General features: G+C 43.9%; 1 protein-coding gene across 2 annotated transcripts in view; it reads left to right on the forward strand.

The window, feature by feature from the left end:
* adgra1b (adhesion G protein-coupled receptor A1b) overlaps window positions 1-23,341 on the forward strand; it is a 282,388-nt gene that overhangs the window by 202,640 nt on the left and 56,407 nt on the right. For both annotated transcript variants that reach the window (XM_084152987.1, XM_084152986.1), the window contains exons 13-14: window positions 11,902-12,109; window positions 12,636-12,844. In XM_084152987.1, the coding sequence (XP_084009113.1) occupies window positions 11,902-12,109; window positions 12,636-12,844 (417 nt within the window). The remainder of the gene's footprint in view (window positions 1-11,901; window positions 12,110-12,635; window positions 12,845-23,341) is intronic.

Consider the following 23,341-nt stretch of genomic DNA (forward strand, 5'->3'; position numbering starts at 1 on the left):
CACTGTTGTTTTCCTTCTCATCAAATGAATATCCAGTTGAATCACATTGTTCAAGTACAATACGCTATCTGGTACCTCTACCTACACGTACATATTACCTCAATTACCTCGACTAACTGGTGCCCCGCACATTGACTCGGTACCGGTACCCCCTGTATATAGCCTCACTATTGTTATTCTTACTGCTGCTCTTTAATTATTTGTTACTTTTATTTCGTATTATTTTATATTGTTTTTTTTAGTGTTTTTTTTTTTGGGGGGGGGCGGTATTCTTTCTTAAAACTGCATTGTTGGTTAAGGGCTTGTAAGTAAGCATCTGGAGAAGGTCTGTATGGAGGAGTGGGCCAAAATCCCTGCTGCAGTGTGTGCAAACCTGGTCAAGACCTACAGGAAACGTATGATCTCTGTAACTGCAAACAAAGGTTTCTGTACCAAATATTAAGTTCTGCTTTTCTGATGTATCAAATACTTATGTCATGCAATAAAATGCAAATTAATTACTTAAAAATCATACAATGTGATTTTCTGGATTGTTGTTTTAGATTCCGTCTCTCACAGTTGAAGTGTACCTATGATAAAAATTACAGACCTCTACATGCTTTGTAAGTAGGAAAACCTCATTTGCATTTTATTGCATGACATAAGTATTTGATACATCAGAAAGCAGAACTTAATATTTGGTACAGAAACCTTTGTTTGCAATTACAGAGATCATACATTTCCTGTAGGTCTTGACCAGGTTTGCACACACTGCAGCAGGGATTTTGGCCCACTCCTCCATACAGACCTTCTCCAGATCCTTCAGGTTTCGGGGCTGTCGCTGGGCAATACGGACTTTCAGCTCCCTCCAAAGATTTTCTATTGGATTCAGGTCTGGAGACTGGCTAGGCCACTCCAGGACCTTGAGATGCTTCTTACGGAGCCACTCCTTAGTTGCCCTGGCTGTGTGTTTCGGGTCGTTATCATGCTGGAAGACCCAGCCACGACCCATCTTCAATGCTCTTACTGAGGGAAGGAGGTTGTTGGCCAAGATCTCGCGATACATGGCCCCATCCATCCTCCCCTCAATACGGTGCAGTCGTCCTGTCCCCTTTGCAGAAAAGCATCCCCAAAGAATGATGTTTCCACCTACATGCTTCACGGTTGGGATGGTGTTCTTGGGGTTGTACTCATCCTTCTTCTTCCTCCAAACACGGCGAGTGGAGTTTAGACCAAAAAGCTCTATTTTTGTCTCATCAGACCACATGACCTTCTCCCATTCCTCCTCTTGATCATCCAGATGGTCATTGGCAAACTTCAGATGGGCCTGGACATGCGCTGGCTTGAGCAGGGGGACCTTGCGTGCGCTGCAGGATTTTAATCCATGACGGCGTAGTGTGTTACTAATGGTTTTCTTTGAGACTGTGGTCCCAGCTCTCTTCAGGTCATTGACCAGGTCCTGCCGTGTAGTTCTGGGCTGATCCCTCACCTTCCTCATGATCATTGATGCCCCACGAGGTGAGATCTTGCATGGAGCCCCAGACCGAGGGTGATTGACCGTCATCTTGAACTTCTTCCATTTTCAAATAATTGCGCCAACAGTTGTTGCCTTCTCACCAAGCTGCTTGCCTATTGTCCTGTAGCCCATCCCAGCCTTGTGCAGGTCTACAATTTTATCCCTGATGTGTGTGGACAGGTGTCTTTTATACAGGTAATGAGTTCAAACAGATGCAGTTAATACAGGTAATGAGTGGAGAACAGGAGGGCTTCTTAAAAAAAAACTAACAGGTCTGTGAGAGCCGGAATTCGGACTGGTTGGTAGGTGATCAAATACTTATGTCACGCAATAAAATGCAAATTAATTACTTAAAAATCATACAATGTGATTTTCTGGAGTTTTGAAAAAGTATTTGCCCCCTTTCTAATTTTCTCTACTTTTGCATATTTGTGATACTGAATGTTATCAGATTTTCAACCAAAACCTAATATTAGATAAAGGGAACATAAGTGAACAAATAACACAACAATTACATATTTATTTCATAAACAAAGTTATGCAACACCCAATTCCCCTGTGTGAAAAAGTAATTGCCCCCTTACACTCAATAACTGGTTGTGCCACCTTTAGCTGCAATGACTCCAACCAAATGCTTCCTGTAGTTGTTGATCAGTCTCTCACGTCGCTGTGGAGGAATTTTGGCCCACTCTTCCACCATGCAAAAGGGCTTTAACTCAGTGACGTGTGGGTTTTCAAGCATGAACTGCTCGTTTCAAGTCCTGCCACAACATCTCAATTGGGATTAGGTCTGGACTTTGACTAGCCCATTCCAAAACTTCAAATTTGTTGCTTTTTAGCAATTTTCTTGTAGACTTGATTGTGTGTTTAGGATCATTGACTTGCTGCATGACCCAGCTGCGCTTCAGCTGCAGCTCACATACGGATGGTCTGACATTCTCCTGTAGAATTATCTGATACAGAGCAGAATTCATGTTTCCTTCTATTAAGGCAAGTCGTCCAGGTCCTGAGGCAGCAAAGCATCCCCAAACCATCACACCACCACCACCATGCTTGACCTTTGTATGATGTTCTTACTGTGGAATGCAGTGTTTGGTTTTCGCCATGCATAATGGGACCCATCTCGTCCAAAAAGTTGACTCAAGTTTGCCAAAAAGCACCTGGATGATCATCAAGACTCTTGGAAGAACGTTCTATGGACAGATGATTCAAAAGTATAACTTTCTGGACGACATGGTTCCAGTAATGCCTGGCGAAAACCAAACACTGCATTCCACAGTAAGAACATCATATCAAAGGTCAAGCATGGTGGTGGTGGTGTGATGGCACGACAGCGCCTCTTCCCTCTCAAGAGTCTGAAAATATTTGACATGGGCCCTCAGATCATCAAAAAGTTCTACAGCTGCGCCATTAAGAGCATCGTGACTGGCTCCATCACCGCTGGTAGGGCAACTGCTTGGCATCCGACCGCAAGGCGCTACAGAGGGTAGTGCGTACAGCCCAGTACATCACTGGGGCCAAGCTTCCTGCCATCCAGGACCTCTATACCAGGCGGTGTCAGAGGAAGGCCTTAAAAATGGTCAAAGACTCCAGCCACCCAAGTCATAGACTGTTCTCTCTGCTACCGTACGGCAAGCGGTACCGATGCACCATGTCTGGAACCAACAGGACCCTGAACAGCTTCTACTCCCAAGCCATAAAACAGCTAAAAAGTTAGTTAAATCGTTAACCAAATAGCTACCCGGACTATCTGCATTGACCCTTTTTGCACTAACTTTTTTGACTCATCACATACGCTGCTGTTTACTTTCTTTAACTTTATTCGTAGTTATATGTACATATAGTATCTACATCAATTACCTCGTACCGCTGCACATCGACTCGGTACTGGTACCCCTTGTATAAAGCCAAGTTATCGTTACTCATTGTGTACCTATTATTACTTTTATTATTACGTGTTTTACTTTTATATTTTTTCTCTATTTTCTTTCTCTCCGAATTGTTGGGAAGGGCCTGTAAATAAGCATTTCACTGTTAGTCCACCCTCATTGTTTACAAAGCATGTGACAAATACCATTTGATTTGATGATTTATCAGAGTGATAGCCAACTGTTGGCACCAAGTGACCACTCATCCATCGTTTCTCTGAGCCTCGCAGCTGAATCAGACTTGAAATGTGTGGGAGAGAGAGTGCTGATATTTCAGGAACTTTGAAATAATTCCATGTATGTGGGCAAAATCCTCATGTGAGCCACAAAACATTTTCATGTTGTGGGCTGGATCCTGGCTTTATGGTAACAATTCATATAGATTGATTCAGAAATTTTAATAAGGTAGTCTGCCACTCAAAGTCATTCAGCTCTATTATGAGTGAATACATAATGTACTGAGTGGTTTAGTGAATGAAATGAATGACTGAATGAACAGTCTGTTATTTCTCTCTTAGATGACAGCCTTTGTCATGCTCTCAGGCACACAGTACGCCTTTCACTCCCTTTGTTGTAAAATTTATATGGAGTGTTTTAATGCATCACAGCATTTACAATACTGATATAGTCTCTTAGAGAAGCATGTGTCTTTGTTCTGCTAAGATCAATCTCAGTACCACACTGCAGTCTATAAGAGAAATGCTCCCAGGGCAAACAGCCCCGTCACCCCAGCTGTTTTATTTACTATGAAGAATTATCCCAATCCACACACAGAATATTCAATGTACCTACAGTACAGAAGGCTTAATTTCTAACAGTTTGTCTTTGAATGAAAAAAAAAATAATATATATATATATATATATATATTGACTAGGAATGATCATCTCAATCCAGGCACAGTGTATTCCTATGTTCTTTGGCTGTTATTAATTTAAAACAGTTTGTAGAACAATATGATATTTACCTCATTTTTAAATATGTGGAAAGGTCGTTTTATAGTGTATTTCTCTCAAAAGTGAGAGAAACATTTTGGAAGACAGTTCAGAATTGTGTAAGACCATGTAAGAAGAGGAATCTGTCTCCAAGATGAAGCAGGCACAGTGTTCTGTCTCCACAGAGACAGTTGTATTTCCTGCCTCGCTCCAATCTGCTCTCAATCCAAACCTTGTCTGGGGGAAGCAGCTGGTTGGCATAGCAACCATGTAGCCTGTTTTAATTTCTCTCACTATGTGAGTAATGCTAACACAACACTGAACACAACTAAAGAGAGATGGGCCATCTAAGCTTCAAACATGGCAATCATTTTGAGATAATTATTACATTTTGATGTGGAGTCATCATTTAAAATTTAGGCTACAGCCTAAAAATAGCTAGAAAGCACTTCTAAGAAGGAATTCCCATGTACTCATTATGCTGCATGTAAGCAAATGATTTTACTTATCAGTAAACATAGTGCATGACATTAGTCTTTCAGAAATACACACACAAACATATAAACAAGCGAACAAACCCAATGATGCATTTTCTCCGACTCACATTTGGCTCAGACTAAAATGAGGATGAGGTTAGAGTGTCTGTTTCCTGGTCACTGTCACGCCCTGGCTCTGGGGACACTTGTATGTTGAGCCAGGGTGTGAGTTTCCTTTGTCGATTCTAGTTGTTGTGTTTCTAGGTTGGCCAAAGTGGTTCTCAATCAGAGGAAACTAGTGTCAGCTGTTGCTGGTTGTCTCTGATTGGGAACCATATTTATTCAGTCTGTTTGCCACAGTGGGGTGTGGGATCTTGTTCCGTGTTGGTGTGTTTATTGTAACCAAGGACGTCACGTTATCGTTTTGTTCGTGTATCATTAAATAAATAAGTATGTTCACCTTCCACGCTGCACCTTGGTCCTCCTCTCTTCCCGATGATCGTGACAGAAGATCCCACCATAACTGGACCAAGCAGCGTGAAGAGGAGAGAGGTTGGACGTTGGAGCAGTGGAGTGTGAGGCTCGACTGGGCCAAGCCAAGTGAAGAGCAGAGAGGTTGGACTTTGAAGCAGTGGAGTGAGTGTCTGGCTAGAGACATGGAGGCCTGGTCCAAGAGGAGAGCCGCCCAGAATTTTTTTTGGGGGGGCTCACGCCGTGGACGACGGGGCAGCAGGAGGCCGCGATAGAGCGGTCCAGCGGGTTGGCAGAGGAGGCCGCCAGGTTACGGGGGCCACTGGTATTAAAGGGGAAGGAAAGTGTAGAGGCACGGCGAGAGGTACTGGGGTGTGTTACCAGTCCGGTCCGGCCCGTTCCTGATCCCCGCGTAGGGCCAGTGGTGTGTGTCCCCAGTACGGTCCGGCTTGTTCCTGTCCCTCGCATCGAGCCTGTGGTGCGCGTCGCCAGCCCGGTCCGGCCAGTTCCTGCTCCCCACACCAAGCCAGTGGTGCGCGTCGCCAGCCCGGCCCGGCCAGTTCCTGCTCCCCGCACCAAGCCAGGGGTGCGCGTCGCCAGCCCGGCCCGGCCAGTTCCTGCTCCACGCACCAAGCCAGGGGTGCGCGTCGCCAGCCCGGCCCGGCCAGTTCCTGCTCCACGCACCAAGCCAGGGGTGCGCGTCGCCAGCCCGGCCCGGCCAGTTCCTGCTCCACGCACCAAGCCAGGGGTGCGCGTCGCCAGCCCGGCCCGGCCTGTTCCTGCTCCCCGCACCAAGCCAGTGGTGCGCGTCGCCAGCCCGGCCCGGCCTGTTCCTGCTCCCCACACCAAGCCAGTGGTGTGCGTCGTCAGTCCGGCACGGCCCGTGCCTGTTCCACCGGTGCCTGGTCCGGCACCGGTCAGCTGCTCCACGCCGGAGCTGGAGCAATCCGCTCCACCAGTGTTCGGTCCAGCTCCGGCCAGTAGGGCCAGACCGGACCAGGGGTACTTTGGGGGGTTAGAGAGGGAGTGGGGATCATGCCCGGAGCCGGATCCGCCGCCAAGGCGGAGTGCCCACCCGGTCCCTCCCCTGTGGTATTTGGTTGGCGCGGTCGGAGTCCGCGCCTTTAGGGGGGGGTACTGTCACGCCCTGGCTCTGGGGACACTTGTATGTTGAGCCAGGGTGTGAGTTTCCTTTGTCGATTCTAGTTGTTGTGTTTCTAGGTTGGCCAAAGTGGTTCTCAATCAGAGGCAACTAGTGTCAGCTGTTGCTGGTTGTCTCTGATTGGGAACCATATTTATTCAGTCTGTTTGCCACAGTGGGGTGTGGGATCTTGTTCCGTGTTGGTGTGTTTATTGTAACCAAGGACGTCACGTTATCGTTTTGTTCGTGTATCATTAAATAAATAAGTATGTTCACCTTCCACGCTGCGCCTTGGTCCTCCTCTCTTCCCGATGATCGTGACAGTCACTCATTATTTGATAGCCAATGAGGTGAGGACATCTCCTCCAAAGCTTGTCATTGAGGAAGATGAATACCAACTGCCTGTGCAATATAAATATCTGTTCCCGTGGTCAGCAGTCTCATGGTGGTGGTGGGAACCTGGGCTTATGCACAGAGACACCTGATTATGTCAAGTTGCCGAACTGTACTGTGATTTGACACTCTTAAGATAATCATTGTACGAAGTCATTTTTGTAGCTGAGAGATTTTCATTTTCATGGCACTTTAGCTTGACATTAATTTGAGTTATCTGATTACATGGCAGTAGAGTTCATACGGACAGCTGACTCTCTGCTATTGCTCTCCCATTGACATCAACACAACCAAGTCGTCGTGTTTTGCTCTAACCTCCTTTTAAATTATTTTACAGGACTAATTGTTTGTTGGGCCTCTCGGTGTAAACATCTTCAGTCTGCCGGCTATCAGATATGGCACATAATCCCTTGTGGACCTGAGGGCGGAGTCAGTGTTAAGCGTGGGCACACTCTGAACTTCTGATTCACTGTGTGCCCCGACGCAGGTCTGTGGCTGTGTTTGCCCTCAGGTGAGACGACCGTCTGTCTAGCTGATACAATAGCAGGTATGGCCTTGCATCAAAGAGCAGGAAGCCAACCTTGAGGGAAATGAGAGATGACTGCCTGGATGACCTCTGTGTGAAATGTGAAACAACAAGAACTAAAAGAAACATGCGCTCTCTGAGGTGTAGGCTAGATGAGAGAATGGAGTGATTGTCGTTACTACAGATCAGTGTTGTAGTCGAGTCACTAAACCTCGAGTCACAAGTCCCTATGGCTGAAGTCCGAGTCACCAATGGTCGAGTCATGAGTCCATCAATTTATAATAGGCCTTATTATGCAATTGTTTAGTCGCCACCAGATGGCAGTAATTCACCCCACCCTCATGAACCCCCCCCCCCCCATCTAATTTACTCATCATCACTACCTCACAAGTTCTACTCAATAACTTTGTTTCACTACTTATTTACTACATAATTTAATAGTAAGTCAGGACCTCAGCTACTTTTTTTTTTTTTTTATCGCCCACTGCTCTTTGTGTACGTTTTTATTGCAGAGTGAAATCTAAACTTGTCAGAACCTTGCTATGGGATACAGGGAGGAAAGTGGGAGGGTAGAGCGAGACAACATATTAAAAAAATGGCCTTCTTTTCTATACTCAAGGGGAGAGAGACAAATAGACAGTTTCTCTACCCAGAGTGAGGCTTTATTATTGTATTTTATTTTTTACCCCCTTTTTCTCCCAATTTCAATGACGATCTTGTCTCATCGCTGCAATTTCCCAACCGGCTCGGGAGAGGCGAAGGTCGAGTCATGCGTCCTCCGAAACATGACCCGCCAAACCGCACTCCTTAACACCCGCCCGCTTAACCCGGAAGCCAGCCGCACCAATGTGTTGGAGGAAACACCATCCAACTGATGACCGAAGTCAGCCTGCAGGCGCCCGGCCCGCCACAAGGAGACGCTAGAGCGCGATGAGCCAAGTAAAGCCCCCCGGCCAAACCCTCCCCTAACCCGGACGACAATGGGCCAATTGTGCACTGCCCTAAGGGACTCCCGGTCAGGCCTGTTGTTACACAACCTGGCGCTGTGCCTTAGACCGCTGCGCCACTCAGGAGGCCCAGAATGAGACTTTTTATTTGCAAGTGGATATAGCCGGCGACTGTACAAATATTTACAAACAAAAATAACAAACATGTTGTAAAAAGAAAGGCCTAATAACTTAACTGAACCACATAGAGCTATAATAAACGAAAACCCAGGCTAGAATAATGTCTGAAACCCTGGGAGCATGCCAACCTTTCCCTGTCTTCGTCTCAAACAATGAAAGGACAGGAGTTTAACACTCTACCCATCATGCAGTTGACCAATGAGAAACAGCCATATCACATCAGGTTCAATTAACGTTCAATAGCTTGATTTAACATCTTAAACGTCTTTAGATGGTAAACCCACATGCATAACATTAAGCACACATCAATAAAGTTGCAACAATGCTTTAAGCATAAATACAATTTAGGGATATAATAATAATATCACATTGTGTTTCTTTTGATCACTAAATGTATCAGGAGAAGCACAACAAAAGCTTTCGGCTCCAACGCTCCAAACTCAAACTCATATTAGGCATGTTTCTTTCTTTGACAGGTGACCAACAATCAAGAACAATCAGATCATAAACGGTTTACATTCTCAATGTTATTCATAATAAGGCCTGGCTTTAGATTAGGTGACGGAGGACATAAGGACAATCGTCACAGAGCCGCTTGCGCAATGTGTAGCCTATGATCGGAGTCGGAGCCGGAGCAGAGCCTGCCTGCCTGCCAATATAATCATTGCTTGCTCCCCCTCAGCTCACCAGCTGATGTAGGCTGCGTGTGCAGGATGTAGCGTGTCCTTACTTACCACTGCTAGAGAACTGAACCCTCGCTGCTCTGTGCACCTACTGCTGCTAATATTCTGCTTATTATAGTGGTCTTTCCAGTCCAAGTGCAAATACAAGTGACAAGAAGGTGAGTCGAGTTACAAGTCATGAAAATCGGGACTCGAGTCAGACTCGAGTCCAAGTCCTGAACTTGAGTACTACAACACTGCTACAGATGTAGTATTTTAATTTGATCCCCCTGTTGCAGGAGAACTTTCTTGCAGTGCAGGAAATGTAAAACGCGTAGTGTATTTCAGTTTTAAAAGGCTTCTGAAGTTTGTAATTTCCACTTTGAAATTTGAGACTATACTTTACCTTATGTAAAATGTATCAACCCCTACGAAAAATGTATCAACCCCTCTTTTTTTTGTCCATGTAACGTAGACACTGGGAGTCAGGAAGCAGGTGCAGTTGGAGAGTTTAATAGAACATCAAAAATAAACATTACAAAAACAGGAGTAGCGTCGGGACATGGAAACAGAGTCAATAACGCCTGATGGGAAATAACAACAGAGTGCTATATAAATGGGGAGTAATCAGGAAGGTGATAGAGTCCAGGTGTGCCTGATGATGAGGCGCAGGTGTGCATAATGATGGGTAGCCAGGGCCGGTGGTTAGTAAACCGGCGACGTAGAACGCCGGAGGGGAGGTCCCACGGTGGCGCCGCTCCTAGTTAAATCAACTCAGAAGTGTGAAGTCCCCAGCGAGTTCCTCATGCGAATGTAGCCTTACTACCTTCTTAGGCCATTCCGGACGGACATAGACCGTTTGTTAAAGCCAGGCGTTGTGCATGCCACAGACAGCACACCCTCTGGGTTATAAATCCCTTCGAAAAGGCTGATAAAGAGGATGAAAAGATGCAGAGAGAGGATGGGCTTGTGATATAAGATGTCCATGCAGTGTTGTGGCATTTGAAAGGATCTGTGTTGTGAGGTGAGGTCACCTGGTATTCCTCACTGTTTGAGATCTGGGCCCATTACAAAACGTATCAGTGTATGACTGCTGATTTAGGATCAGTTTTAGTATTAATAGTTCATAATTAATAAGATTATATATGAACAGGGAGGTCCTGATCCTAGATCGGCACTCCTACTCTGAGACACTTTGTGAATACGAGCCCAAATCCTTGAGCCACTCCTTCAAGGATACCACCTCATCCTTCACCTGTCCCTGATGATGTCACCGATCAAATCCACTTTGACACGGTCTGGGATGCCTATATCCCAGGGCTTTTGAAAAATATACTGCTTGCTTATGCTTTTCTGGAGGAAAACCATGTAACATAAATGTCAAGGCTGAGATTAATCTCTGCAGGATGAAAATCAATAGCCTTTCAAGTGCGAGTCAATGCAGAAACGAATAGCTAACAAACCCAGGCCGTAAAAGAGCATGGGCTCCTTGCACACGTTGGTTGTAAAGAGAAGAGATGATGGTGCTTAAGTATTCTGTTGGCTCATGTCACTTTACAGGATTGGCCTGCTCCAGGGTAATATAATGGTCAGAGAGCTGAAGAACTTTGACTCTTGTAAGGGTGCCACATTGGCTGAGGAGAGCCATTCATTGCCAGAGAATTGGATGATAGACCTATTTAGATAATATCCATTACTTACAGTATCTGTGAATCTGGGAGGGAAATGGCAATAACAATGGGAATTGGATGGGAATAGACAGAGAAAATAAGGAGGAAAGGGTTGATTTCTCTCAATGTTTCAGCACCACAGACAGTTCGTCCTTCCCTTGTCTCACCAACTCTTCCTCTTTCCCTTGGGACTAGCTGATGCCAGGCTCCTTTGACGTCACATACATCCATCACAGACCTCATGCACCTATAGAAGTTTCAATGCTTTGAATTATGTTGTAGAATCATGGTTTCACCCAACAGTGTTTTTCTGTTGGTTATTCTCCCTGAATGCCTTCAATGATGAATTAGTAGGTGTCCAAATACATGGATGGATAGAAACACCACTAGGTATATCTTGTCGTACTGGAGTGGAAACACATTTCCATTGCAAAAATATGCAATTATGTTGTCATAATAATGTATAATGTTTTATTAAGACATTTATCAGCAAAATATTAATCAGAGCACATTCACTTATGTGTAGGCTACATTCTCCCATGCCCCTAAGCTGCTGACTAGCACTTTGGGACCTTTTTATTTGATTAGACTTGAACTCAGAAATGAGGAGTGCTTGCTCTGGGTCGGGTGGAGTGCACTCAATCCATCCTGGAACCACACCCACGTACAATGTAATGCCACTATACTTTTTAGAAACTGTCTATCCTTCCCAGAGCTCACAAAATGTCATTTTCGGGGGTTCCATGGCGTTTAAAGGCTGTAAGGGGAAGATAAAGTGAGTTGTCTCTTTAAATCAACGCTGCAGTGTTGATGTGCCCTCGAGCTGAGATGGTAAGAACCATTTCCACCTCTGCGGCAGGAAGCCTGACCAAATAGGCGCACGAGAGCGCTCCAGACGACGTAGCCTACCGAGTGGAACCCATCCCCATGGTTACTTGTGCTCTTTGGTCGCTACCAATCTTGGAGAGAGAGGCTATTTGTAAATCTTACAAGCTATTACTGGAGTGATAATTTTCAGTTTATCTCTAGCGAATGGCATTATTACATTTTTATTTTGTCATTTTTTATTCCATCCGCAGAACTCCGTGGCAGTTGCCTCAATCCATTTACCGCTGGCTGGTACGCCTAACCCCTCTGCGTTGCAATCTGTTGATAACTCGACTTGCAAGCTGCAGTTTATTGTCTTTCGAAATGGGAAACTCTTTCCTTGCACAGGGAATTCGTCAAATCTTGCAGATGATGGAAAACGTAGGAGCGTTTCGACACCAGTTGCTTTCACCAAATTAGGTAAGAGGAAATGCATGCATTTTATCATCATGGCTCTGATGTCAACGTTGTCTAAAATTATGATCCGCTGTAGACAAACACAGGGACACCCACATGCATACAAAAAAAGAAAAAGTGCGCAGCCTGTAGAGATTTGATCCATATTACATATTGTTGATAAAAACACATGTATGTCTAAATATCTGTATCCTAAACACATAGCCTAATTCACACCACATTTGAATAATCTTTATATGCCTGTTATTTCTTTTCATTTTATAATATTTTGTCGTTACCATCCTCCTGATGATATATGTGGCAGATGTTTAATACCTTTTAAACCTTTAACATAAACATGTCAATGAAATATACATATACATTATGAAAGAAGGCAGAATGAATAATAATTTATGGTTAATTGACCGTCAAACGAATGTGCTTGTGTAGTCTACGTGTGACAGTGTGTTCGTTTCTGTCCATGGATCTTGGATGTTGCGCTTAGACTTTCCACTTGGTTTCCCTAATTTAATGTGTTGCTTTCTTGCAGATGGGTGCAGCCTCGGGAGCGCCGTGCACTCGGTTACCATTGCTCTCAGGCACTTCGCGCTGGGTGTAGACCCCACTGCAGCCTATTGGGATTTTGACCTGCTAGATGGGCACGGTGGCTGGCGGGCAGAGGGGTGCCACATAACAGGCTCCACGGGCAACACGACCACCATTCATTGCACTCATCACAATAACTTTGCGGTGCTAATGGTGAGTACAGAAGTGACCTTATTCCAATCCTCTCACAGGACACCCTGTCCCCGGCTTTCTCGCGGCTTGTTGCTTATAATGAATCCAATACATCATTTTGCACAAAGAAGTAGTCACGTGATTTGCCAAGCACTTCGTGATATAAGGGACCTTTCAAAATCTTGCTTTATTGTTGTAGCCTACTTCCGCGGAGGAAAATGTAATGGGGAGATACGCAATGGTACCATGGCTGAGGATTGTATTACTCGTTTTTTCTACATTTTGGAAATACGAAGTTGGTTGTCTTGTCTGCCACCTCTGCTAAAGGGAGTACGGCAGCTCAAATCGAAACGATGCTCAATAGAACGAGCGCCTTGTCAGTATTCGCCTGCAAGTCAAGCGCAAGTGGTGTACTAATTGGTTGCAACCTTCTTCCACCGAAATGTTCGATTGTAAAGCAAGCTATCATTAAATCTATCTCGCTCAAGTTGGTCGTGGTGTCGTCGCGGTGTGTATTTACGAATACCTTCTCCTGTCGACGTCCTCTATTAAAATTGATTTCATGAGGATAATACCGACAGCGCAATGGCATCGCATCGCTCAGTCGTTCCGTAGTGCCTCTGCGCCTAGTCCGCGTTTGGAAGGACAGCAATCCTCCGGATGTTTACCGAAGAGTGGGATTCGCTAGATTGGGAGGTTAGTCCTTATAGTGCATGAAAGTGGTGTTCTGTGGAATGTTGTTGTTTTTCCGAGTTGCTTTTATCTATATATTTGATGGAGCTGTTCAATTTCGTTCTTATACCTGTGGGTAGAAATAAGCCGGTTGAAAAGCAGAAATGAAAGAGTTTGTGTGTGAGACAGGGGAGAAAAAGCAGCATAGTGAGAGAAAGGGATGGTGTGCATGGAATATCAAGCTGTTGTCAGATAGAGCGCAGATGTCAGATTGTCATTGCGTGGGGCTGTGGCAATGTAGGCTATGTATTTAATATACAACCTGGGCTAGGGGAGACGCTTGATGGCACGCTATTATTGGGATGGTGGCAGTCAGCGCACAAGCAATGTGAGATCGCAAGGCAATTTAGTGAATAGACCTGACAACAGATTCATGATTTGAACTTCTGGGCACATCAATTGGAAGTGCTGGTTGTGGTGGGCGGGTAGCTGTTGCCGTCTGGTCTCTCCAATGAAAGCAGATTATATTATTCGGGTGTTTAAGTGGAGACTGCGCGTGCTTTACTAATGCAGTCACCACACCCGCAGTAGAATCTGCAGTGCCCGAGAAAAGGACCCTTATTTACGGACTCGTGACATCACTATTTTTTCTGCACTATCTCTGTTGCAGTATGATTTCTCCCTCCTGTCTGACTCTGTATTACTGAACCTGTTGCGTGATCTCCTCATGGCAAGCTGGAACCGTTCTGGTCATGTGTTGTCTACCACCATATGTTATCTTGTAATGTGTTATAAACTGATGTTAGTGACTCTAGCATGGTCATTGAAGCAGGTTTGGATCACCCAAAAAAACTTGAACACAGCTGCCTTGATGTACAGAATTACAACAACTGTGTTAATGCTAAATCTAGTGATCTCAACAAGTTGTAAACTCTACCCAAACTTTTAGTGTGGTTGTTGAATATACAAGTAATGCTGAATAGATGTAATGTTCCTATTAGAAAACCCCCAGCATTTATTTCAGAAATGGTCTTAGTGTATGTAGCTGTGGTATTATCATCCTGGGCAGTTCTGCAGCACAGTGTGATCAGATGATATAGTATTCACCTCTGAGGTGAACCACTGCCTGAACTGCAATAAAGTAGAACCAACATGGCACCGTCTGACCTCAAATGAGCCACAGTCAAATGTCTGCCAGGTACAACACAAGAAACCATTAGAGGATAAATCTGCAACTTTGAACAGAATGACACAGGGGCAAACAATGAAAGACAGCTCTGAGAGATGGCAAATCGAGAACCATCATCTCGTCTGAAAGGCACACTAGCAATCTCCAGCTCTAATAATGTAGTCAGTTCTCATTCAGCACTTTGGGGCTTGTGTGGAGATGATTAGTCTACAAAAAGTGTGACAGCCCAATCCAGTTATGGTTTGTTATATTAAAAGCAATTTAATGAGATTCTTTTGACTTGGCTTAGGAGAATTTAATGCTAGAGTCTCTCGCGTAGACCAGTGACCAGAATGCTAAATGAAAGTAAGAAGGATCATTTTATTGAAGGAGCTCTGTGATGTCCTTGTGTTTCTGTTTGGATTAGCCCCTAGATATGAATATGAATATGAATATAGATATGAATAACACACAAGTGTATAACAACTTTTGGGTCATGGAATAGACAGCAGGTAGATTACTAATAGCACCTGTTTCCTTATAGTATGTGAATACCAAATTCTATTATAAGATAGTAGTTGGTATTGGGCTCATTAAAGAAGAGATGGTGAGCTCCTTTGCTGTGTTAACTGTTGAGTCATATGTTGGCAAATCAGAGAGATAGGAGACGCATAGCATTATGCCTTTCAGGTTTCAGCACCACGGACAGTTCCTTCTGGAGCTTCCTGCTGAATGTCATGCAATTGCAGACACCGATATGTTTCAGCGCCATGGACAGTTCCAGTTATCCCCTTGCCTTGCTAAGTCTACTCCTCTACGTAACATTATATTGTACGATATGTTTGTTTGTGTTAGTAACTGAAAGAGATGCTGTAGCTTGACTCTCCAGGTTTCAGAACCATGGACAGATCCAGACTCCTCTGCACACAGTAGCCTTTGGGAATGCCAAATTATATTGTAAGTTATGTTTGCATTTGAGTTACTCAGATTGAAGATACATGCTGTGGCATGCATGCTCTCGGTATCAGCACCATGGACAGCTCCAGCTCTAGTCCTTCCCTGGCCCCCTCCTCTCAGTGTGTGTACTGTAGCCCACTAGGCCTGTGTCTGTAGGGAGGGCAAGGCTGACTCATTCATTTACAGCATTGCAGTCTGATCGTTCATCTTCATCAGTGACAGTCTTTTTTCCTCTTAACCTGTGTGTGTGTGTCTATCGCTGTCAGCCATGATGGCATTTTTAGATGGGGCTAAACATAAGGTATAGTCTGAGAGGAAAAGTCCTCTCCATGTGATTGCGCTAGTGCTCCCACCTGTTTAATATGCAAGGACAGACCTTTACAGAGAGCAGAATGCAGGGAAAAGCTGGCTTTGTCAGTATCCAACCATGACAAAGGCTCCAAAGTCGTAAGCCAATAGAAGAGGATCTATTGAGAGATGCATTTCTATAGCCTGTAGGGCAGGCTGACTGTGTGATGCTGAGCGGACATGCATAACATGCTAGTAGATACCCATAGACTTCCAGTCATTGCGCTAATGCTAGTTAGCATTGGCTCGCGAAACTAACTCTAACTTCATACTGGACACACAGACATACAAATAGTATCCACGAGTTCCTCTGACTCTGGGGAAGTAGTTAAAGGGCCTCATTGCCAAAATCCCAAAGTATCCCTTTAAGTTAACTGTCTCAAATGTACTAAATGCCCTGCAGTTGTGCATTTGGTTTGCTAATTTAGTAGCTAGTTATCTAGCTAAGTGGTTATCTTCTTGCAAAATCAAGCTTCTTATGGTAACATCAGAGAATCCCCTCCTGGATCAATATTTGTTATTCTGCATGCAGCAAACTGTGAGTAGCATTTTTGAGTTACTTGTAACTTTATGAGCTGGGATGTCTGTCCTGCAAATAGTTTATGTCAGAGACTGTATAAAATGTTCACAATGTGCTCGTTTGCATTTAGCTAGCGTTTGCTATGGGATTTGACATGTACTTGTTAGCATTAATAACCTTCGGATTACAAAAGTTCAGTGAGGTTTGAAAATAGTGCCCCTTGTGTTCAGTGCTGGTATTACCGAATATCTTGCGATGGCACAAGGTCGGTATGAAGGTATGACAATCTAGATTCTGCCCAATGCTTAGAGCCGTGGGGTTATACATCCTAGAATACACCATTTTACCACGTAGAGCACAACACCCATCTAATAACAAAAACATGGAAATGAATAAACTATGCATACTGTGGATAAAGGAAATATTTTTGGGGAGGATAGTAATCTGTATTGAGAGTATACCAATGGCAAGCAGGAGAGACCGTGTACATGTATTCTCTTTGTCTCATCCTTCTTATCTGTTGGCATCATTGTGGTGGAATTATACATGCTGTTTTGACTCTCCCTCCCCCAACACACATGCGCGCACACACACACACACACAAATACACACCCACACACACAATCCCCCCCACAAACACAACCCCACCATGTTTGTGTTGGTGTCAGACTGTGTGATAACGATGAGGGTTAGGGCATCGCTAACGATTTGTGAGCCACTTACCCGTGCTTAACTCTGACCCCTGGTTCTCCCACTCTTGTTTTAAAGATGGATGCATATGGAGAGGAGCACAAATCTATTCCCATGTATGCATAGGCGATCAGCATCGCTACGCCTTCAGGTTTCTGACTGAGAGGCTCATTCAGTCTGCTGTGCCAGAACATAGAATCAATTCTCCTTTTATACTGTCTGAGAGGAGATTTCCAAAGAGTTTTTAAGCTGCTTGAGGACACCTGGGGATAAATGATCCTTTTGATTAGAAGGTGCCTCAGTTTCTCACTCAGTTGAACATTATTATAACATTTAGACAATTATGAAAATCAAATGAATACACAGGTTCATATTGTTATTTTTCCACATATTCAGATGCCATTCTGTTGGTATGATAGGAAGTAGGTTTTTTCATACGAAGTTGTTGGGTGGATGAAGAATCAGGCCATGTGTGTTGTCTGTGGTTGTATGACAGTACCACTGAAGTGTTGAGTTGTGTGTTGAAAAAAGTGTTCAGCCTTTTTTTTTTTTACAAATAATTTGCCACTGGCCTTACAGAAAGCTAGAATGACTATGTATGCGGAGATTCCACACTTCATGTCATCACTCAAAGCCAGTGACCTCACTGAATTTCTAAATAAGGAGTTACAGTCAGTACCTGAATGGGTGATTAATAATAAACAGGTCTTAAATACATCTAAAACTAAAAGCATTCTATTTGGTTCAAAACATTCTCTAAGACCCTTAGCTGGAGTTGTGTATAAGGGGTGTGACCGTTGAGCAAGTTGAGGAAGCTAAATTCCTAGGTATAACATTGGATGGTCAATTATCATGGTCAAGTCATATTGACAAAGTTGTAGTGAAGATGGTAAGGGGTATGTCTGTTTATAAAAAGGTGTGTGTTTATGGCACAAAAATCAACTGTACTAGTTAAGGCTCTGGTCTTGTCCCATCTTGATTACGGTCCAAGAATATGGTCAAGTGCAGCAGAGAAAGACCAAGCAAAGCTGCAGTTGGCTCAAAACAGAGAAGCATGCCTTTAACTGCACATACAGAACAACAACAGATCAACAGCATGCATACCAATTTTTTCTTGGTTGAGGATTGACGAGAGATTAACTGCTTCTCTTACTGTAATGAAAATTCCAGATTGTCTGTATAATCAAATAACATTCAGCTCAGACACCCATATATACCCCACAAGACATGCCATTAGGGGTCTCTTCACAGTCCCCAATTCCAAAACGAATTCACAGCAATGTACAGTATTATACAGAGCCATGATCGCATGATACTCCCTTCCATCTCCAATTACTCAAGCAAACAGCTTTAAAAAAAGATGGCGGGGACTGTGAGGGGAGCACACACAGGCACACTCTAACACACACATCATATATTTTTTGTATTGTTTGTATATCGTTGTATTTTGTGTGACAGTCCTTGTCTATCAGTGTTTTTTGTGGACCCCAGGAAGAATAGCTGCTGCTTCGGCAAAAGCTAATGGGGAGCTGAATAAACCAAACACCAGGGCCAGGAGTTATTCCTGACCATGCGACCTGATCAAGAACATTTAGGGCACAGAGTTTATCCTGGTCAGGTCACAAGGTCAGGAAAAACTCCTGTTCCCATAGGGATCCTGATAAACGACGAGGTCTCTTTTCTGATCTGGGTACTGTTTTAATAGTCCCCATCCATAACAAATTGCAGCTTGCTAACAATTTGGGATATGATGCAGATTGTTTTCACCCTGAATAATGAGTTCTGCACGGCCTGCCATTAATTTGAACCATCAACAGTTTTGCTGGGGCTTTGCTGTAGTCAGCCAATAGTCGGTGTTGGGGCTTCTTTTTCCCTGACACAACATATTGGATGCGATTGAAAAGCATCCCTCCCATATTTTATCCTCCCCTTCTTTTGGTAACAAATGGCATTACTTTAACCTATCATTTTCCAAATTACAGTTGCTCCCCATCCTCGGCCAAATGCAGTATATGAAAGATTATAATGGTGCTGCTTCTAGCAAGAAGGAGGTTTCGAGTTAATATGTCTGTGTTCACAATCATAGTCGGAGCTCTCTAAATAAAGTTTATGGGCTATTCAATGGTTTCACAGTTTTGATGTTGTTTATAGAAAGTAACTGATTAATTGGCCACTATAAGCAGCGACAGGCTTTTATGGACAGCATGGTTGCGTTCACTTCAATTGGAAAACTGTCCAAGCTGACGAACGCTGTTTATAAATGATAATGGTGTTGTTGAATTAAATATTTATTCTGATGTGTTTGGCATAACTTTAACAGTGCTACAGCAATATTTGTTTACATGGGAAAGGGTTGAATAAGAGGAAGCATTTAGCATATATTTCTCATATGGAACAACACACACACACACACACACACACACACACACACAAACACACACGTCATCATGATGATTAAAGTAAACTGTAACCTGCTGATCTGCAGGTTACCCTACCCATCAGCAGCCCTCCTAGCAATGGCCACTTGACCTCTCATCCACTCCAGGAACTGCCCCGGTCGAAATGAGGACAGGAGATTGGAGGAGGGCTTGGGCATGGCTCTTCTTTTTATTATGTATCGCTTTAACCGAAATGGACAGCACATTATTTGCACATGCTGGCTGGTCTAGACAAACACATTTAGAACTTATTTTGCATCCATTAGGGCCATGTACAGTGTAATCCAGCTCAGCGCTCGGTGGCTGGTTGGCTGCAGGTCTGCCTGTCTCATCAGCCAAGACAGTTTCCCAGAATGCCCCCCTCCTGGGGTGTGCTGGTTGTAGCTGCTGCCAGGCCCCGAGCACTGAGCAGGGGAATCACCACAGACAGTATCACAGCAAGGCTGGGGCTGAACGGACATGATCGCTACTGTACTGAGTGGGGGCTATTTGAGCTCCTGTAACTGATATGGAATAGCGAATATCTAAGAAGGTCTACAGCACAACCCCCCCACTCCAGGGCACATTAATCAGATTGAACCAGGAATCAAAATGTACAGAGCAGTGGGACTAAACAGCTCCACAACCACATCAGTGTGACCTGTGTTCTTTGACCTTCCAATCTCTATTTGATTGTGCCTTCTGTGCAGCAGGCAAGGCCAGGACTGTGCTCTGTGCTTATTCTCCCCCAGAACGCTTGGACAACGTTGGCAGGCGTGGGCAGCTGGATGCTGCCTTGTAATTAGAGCCTATGTATTGATGTGATGTCACCCCGTGTACTCTTCTTAATGCCGATAAGGACAGTAGGAAATGAGACTTGTGTAATTTGAAGGGGCAGAGATAAGGAGGAGGGGTGTATCTGTGGCTAGGTCCATTAAGCACCCTTTGAATGTCTTATCACTCAGCGAGAATTCAAATATTTTGTTTTTCATGGTGGCGATAGCCCTTTCCACTCACAGGCCCTGTCATCCCGTATATGGTTTGAAAATTGAAGATGTTGTCATTGATAAGCGCCTTGGAACCCAGTAGCTGTACAGTAACGTGCTATACATAACGTCAGAGCTCAGGTTCTCTGGTTCACAGCGCTGTATGTGTTTTGACTAGTGTAGCACGGTATACCGAAACTTCTGTACTTTTTCCATACAAAAAAAAACAGTTTCAGTACTACAGTTTTTGTTACATTCAGTACTTCTGTCAAATTTGTCTCACGTTATTGAGAGGATCAAGTCTATCTATCAGCGCAGCACGAAGAGCAAAGTGCTCCACCTACTCATTCACTGCTTTAGCTGTCTGGGCTGCATTGTTAGCTCCCCACTCATGCTGCACAGAAGTTAACACACTTGAATAATGTAACACAGCATGTAGAAATGTTGAAACTGTTCATTACTGTTCGCAAAACAATGCCCATAGAGGCTAGAACACTTTTACAATGCAAGACGATACTGGTAGCTTCCAGCTTTAATTGTAGGCTAACTTTCCTTGCTAGCTTACAGCTGAATTCACTACCCTAGTACTTTGTTTGTGATAATATGCAAACCATAATGCAGAATATGCTGAGATTGCTTCTTCTATGCAAATGTTGATCAGTGCAATAAAATAATATGTTCTCCTAGCAGTTGCCAATAAAATTGGTCCTAAATGGAAGGGATTGTTTGTCATCTGTAGCCCCATAAAATCAGCTAAAACAAGCTCAATAACTTAATGCATGCACACACTCTTATTGAATAATATGCATTCACCTATATTGTGAATAGTTTATCAATAGAGATTTACCTTTCAAATAAATGATTACCATGATGTTGTTTTGTAGTTAGATTGGTAAAAACAAAGCCAAATTGTATGATTGATTCATTAATTCATACATGGCTGTCTCTAAATAATTGACATAAAAAATGGCAAATCTAATGATATTGAACTCAAAAGATTCCCAACGATTGAACTGAGCAATAGCTGAGTTTATCTGTCTGGATCATGTGCCATTCTGTGACTTTGGCTAATTTCCTTGAGTCATAAAAGTGCATTAAAAGTAGTTAAGACCTGTTCACAGTTTGGAGAGGTCCAGCCAACTTGGCACAACTGTGGGAAGCGTTGGAGTCAACATGGGCCAGCATCCCTGTGGAACGCTTTCGACACCTTGTAGAGTCCATGCCCCGATGATTTGAGGCTGTTCTGGGGGCAAAAGGGGGAGGGGGGGGGGTGCAACTCGCCCCGCGTAGCTCAGTTGGTAGAGCATGGCGCTTGCAACGCCAGGGTTGTGGGTTTGTTTCCCACGGGGGGCCAGTATGAAAATGTATGCACTAACTGTAAGTCACTCTGGATAAGAGCGTCTGCTAAATGACTAAAAAGTTTAAAAAATGTTTTAAAAAACTCAATATTAAGAAGGTGTTCTTAATGTTTTGTGCTCTTAATGTATAGTTTTTCTGTTAGAAACATTTCAATTTGGCCCTATCCATATACCAACCAATTTCCACGAGTGTAAGGGGTTAATGTGTGTGTGTCTGCATGTATGTAAAGTTTGTGAGTGTGTGTGTGTGTTTGCCCGTGTGTGTTCGTGGTCACAGTGGATCTGACATTAGGTTGAAAATCTCATCGTACTTCAGAAGCGTCATTAGTGAGCCTTGCTCTGGAACTATCATTGGCTGTTTTTATATAATTAAAGCCCTCAGATAATGTATGACATTGGGAAATGTTGTCTTTTTTTAATGAGAAGGGTTGCCGAGGCAAGGCATAGTTATTTGAGTTCACGTGGGTAGCTCTTCTCTAGTCACATACAGGCAGTAATGGGATATGGGTAAAGCAGCCAGACAGACTTACTATCGTAATATGTATTGACTTACATTTCATATGGTAATAATTATGGCAATACCTTTTGATGTTCATTGACCTGACAGTAATAGTTTACCATGAATGAAGATGGCATGGCTGTGCATTGAATAAAAGTGGCTCATAATAAAAACAACAATATTTTGGTAAAATGCTGAGATATTATTTTTCTTCGATTTGAACAGCTCTCTTGCCATTTCATTGATGTGTGCGGGCGTGTGTGTGTGTGCTTGTTCTTGTGTCTGGCTGTCTGCAAGAGGGGGCTGTTTTTGTGGGCGGACGACAGAGGTGTGCTTGCCGGTGTGTATGAGTCATGTTGCACATTTAGTATTTCTCTGGAGGTCAGGCTTTGCACCGGCGTGATTTAACTTTAAAACTCACTCAATTCTCCTCCCACCCCGAATCCCATTCCACTGGGTGAGCAATACGCTCCCGTATCAAAGGTGAAAACTAATCTGGTCAGTGAAATTCCCCCTCGCTCATTCAGACACTGTGTGGCAGCCTGCCTGCCTTACAAATCTCATAATGAGACCCAAACATGTAAATGGCTGCAGAATGAGATGGAGCGGCCACTTAGGCCTAAATGGCTGCAGATAGCAGAGCTGTCAGTGTGTGAAATGGGATTGGACGGCGTTGTGTCATGCAATCCATAATCAAAAAATGGAAGAGAAGATTGCAGAAGAAGGGAGGGAGGGGTGGGAAATGGGAATACATAGGGGGTCGGAACGTGAGGCAGACATTGGTTTCTCAGAGATAGTTATACCACACTCACACACACTGTAAACACGCACACTGTAAATACACACAGACATACTGTACATATGGAAATGCAATAGGACACATTCAAGCACAGAAAAGCACTT

The sequence above is a fragment of the Coregonus lavaretus genome (genome assembly GCF_964263955.1).
Source record: "Coregonus lavaretus genome assembly, chromosome: 1".
Lineage (NCBI taxonomy): Eukaryota > Metazoa > Chordata > Actinopteri > Salmoniformes > Salmonidae > Coregonus > Coregonus lavaretus.